The sequence below is a fragment of the Temnothorax americanus genome, unplaced genomic scaffold, assembly GCF_048541705.1.
Source record: "Temnothorax americanus isolate GAGA-0224 unplaced genomic scaffold, ASM4854170v1 Scaffold445, whole genome shotgun sequence".
Taxonomy (NCBI): domain Eukaryota; kingdom Metazoa; phylum Arthropoda; class Insecta; order Hymenoptera; family Formicidae; genus Temnothorax; species Temnothorax americanus.
This window is the reverse complement of record NW_027509597.1, coordinates 6,002-8,057: the sequence shown is the minus strand read 5'-3', so window position 1 is coordinate 8,057 and position 2,056 is coordinate 6,002. Positions and strand designations below refer to the sequence as shown.

Genomic DNA, 2,056 nt, shown 5'->3' with positions numbered 1-2,056 from the left:
TTTTAAAAAAAAAAAAAATTTTTGGGTTTGAATTTTTTGCGCCCCGGCGAGAACTGCCGATTTTAAAAAAAAAAAAAATACTTTTTGGGACTTATGAAATTTTGCAGAACTCCGGCGAGAACTGCCGATTTTTGAAAAAAAAAAAAATACTTTTTGGAACTTATGAAATTTTGCAGAACCCCGGCGAAAACTGCCGATTAAAAAAAAAAAAAAAAAATACTTTTTGGGACTTATGAAATTTTGCAGAATTCCGGCGAGAACTGCCGATTTTTGATAAAAAAAAAAAAAAATACTTTTTGGGACTTACGAAATTTTGCAGAACTCCGGCGAGAACTGCCGATTTAAAAAAAAAAAAAAAAAAAATTACTGTTTGGGACTTATGAAATTTTGCAGAACTCCGGCGAGAACTGCCGATTTTTGAAAAAAAAAATACTTTTTGGGACTTATGAAATTTTGCAGAACTACGGCGAGAACTGCCGATTTAAAAAAAAAAAAAAAAAATACTTTTTGGGACTTATGAAATTTTGCAGAACTACGGCAAGAACTGCCGATTTAAAAAAAAAAAAAAAAAATACTTTTTGGGACTTATGAAATTTTGCAGAACTCCAGCGAGAACTGCCGATTTTTGAAAAAAAAATACTTTTTGGGACTTATGAAATTTTGCAGAACCCCGGCGAAAACTGCCGATTTTTGAAAAAAAAAAATACTTTTTGGGACTTATGAAATTTTGCAGAACTCCGGCGAGAACTGCCGATTAAAAAAAAAAAAAAAAATTACTTTTAGGGACTTATGAAATTTTGCAGAACTCCGGCGAGAACTGCCGATATAAAAAAAAAAAATACTTTTTGGGACTTATAAAATTTTGCAGAACTCCGGCGAAAATTGCCGATTTTTGAAAAAAAAAAATACTTTTTGGGATTTATAAAATTTTGCAGAACTCCGGCGAAAACTGCCGATTTAAAAAATAAAAAAAAAAAAAAAACTTTTTGGAACTTATGAAATTTTGCACAACTCCGGCGAGAACTGCCGATTTTTGAAAAAAAAAAAAATACTTTTTGGGACTTATAAAATTTTGCAAAACTCCGGCGAGAACTGCCGATTTTTGAAAAAAAAAAATACTTTTTGGGACTTATGAAATTTTGCAGAACTCCGGCGAGAACTGCCGATTTTTGAAAAAAAAAATAAATAAATACTTTTTGGGACTTATGAAGTTTTGCAGAACCCCGGCGAAAACTGCCGATTTTTGAAAAAAAAAAAAACTTTTTGGGACTTATGAAATTTTGCAGAACTCCGGCGAGAACTGCCGATTTAAAAAAAAAAAAAAAAAAATACTTTTTGGGACTTATGAAATTTTGCAGAACTCCGGCAAGAACTGCCGATTTTTGAAAAAAAAAAAAATACTTTTTGGGACTTATGAAATTTTGCAGAACTCCGGCGAGAACTGCCGATTTTTGAAAAAAAAAAAAAAAATACTTTTTGGAACTTATGAAATTTTGCAGAACCCCGGCGAAAACTGCCGATTAAAAAAAAAAAAAAAAAAAAATACTTTTTGGGACTTATGAAATTTTGCAGAACTCCGGCGAGAACTGCCGATTTAAAAAAAAAAACAAAAAAAAATACTTTTTGGGACTTATGAAATTTTGCACAACTCCGGCAAGAACTGCCGATTTTTGAAAAAAAAAAATACTTTTTGGGACTTATGAAATTTTGCAGAACTCCGGCGAAAACTGCCGATTTTTGAAAAAAAAAACTTTTTGGGACTTATGAAATTTTGCAGAACTACAGCGAGAACTGCCGATTTTTGAAAAAAAAATACTTTTTGGGACTTATGAAATTTTGCAGAATTCTGGCAAGAACTGCCGATTTTTGATTAAAAAAAAAATACTTTTTGGGACTTACGAAATTTTGCAGAACTCCGGCGAGAACTGCCGATTTAAAAAAAAAAAAAAAAAAAACTTTTTGGGACTTATGAAATTTTGCAGAACTCCGGCGAGAACTGCCGATTTTTGAAAAAAAAAAATACTTTTTGGGACTTATGAAATTTTGCAGAACTNCG

General features: G+C 31.5%; 1 protein-coding gene across 1 annotated transcript; it reads right to left on the bottom strand.

Annotated features, from left to right (window-relative positions):
- Positions 1 to 137: 137 nt before the first annotated feature.
- Positions 138 to 1,760, bottom strand: LOC143903252 (uncharacterized; the record flags this gene model as incomplete). Its single annotated transcript, XM_077416705.1, has 2 exons — positions 138 to 1,341; positions 1,412 to 1,760. Coding segments are annotated over 2 exons (911 nt in total), but the record flags the coding sequence as incomplete, so codon positions are not given.
- Positions 1,761 to 2,056: the final 296 nt, after the last annotated feature.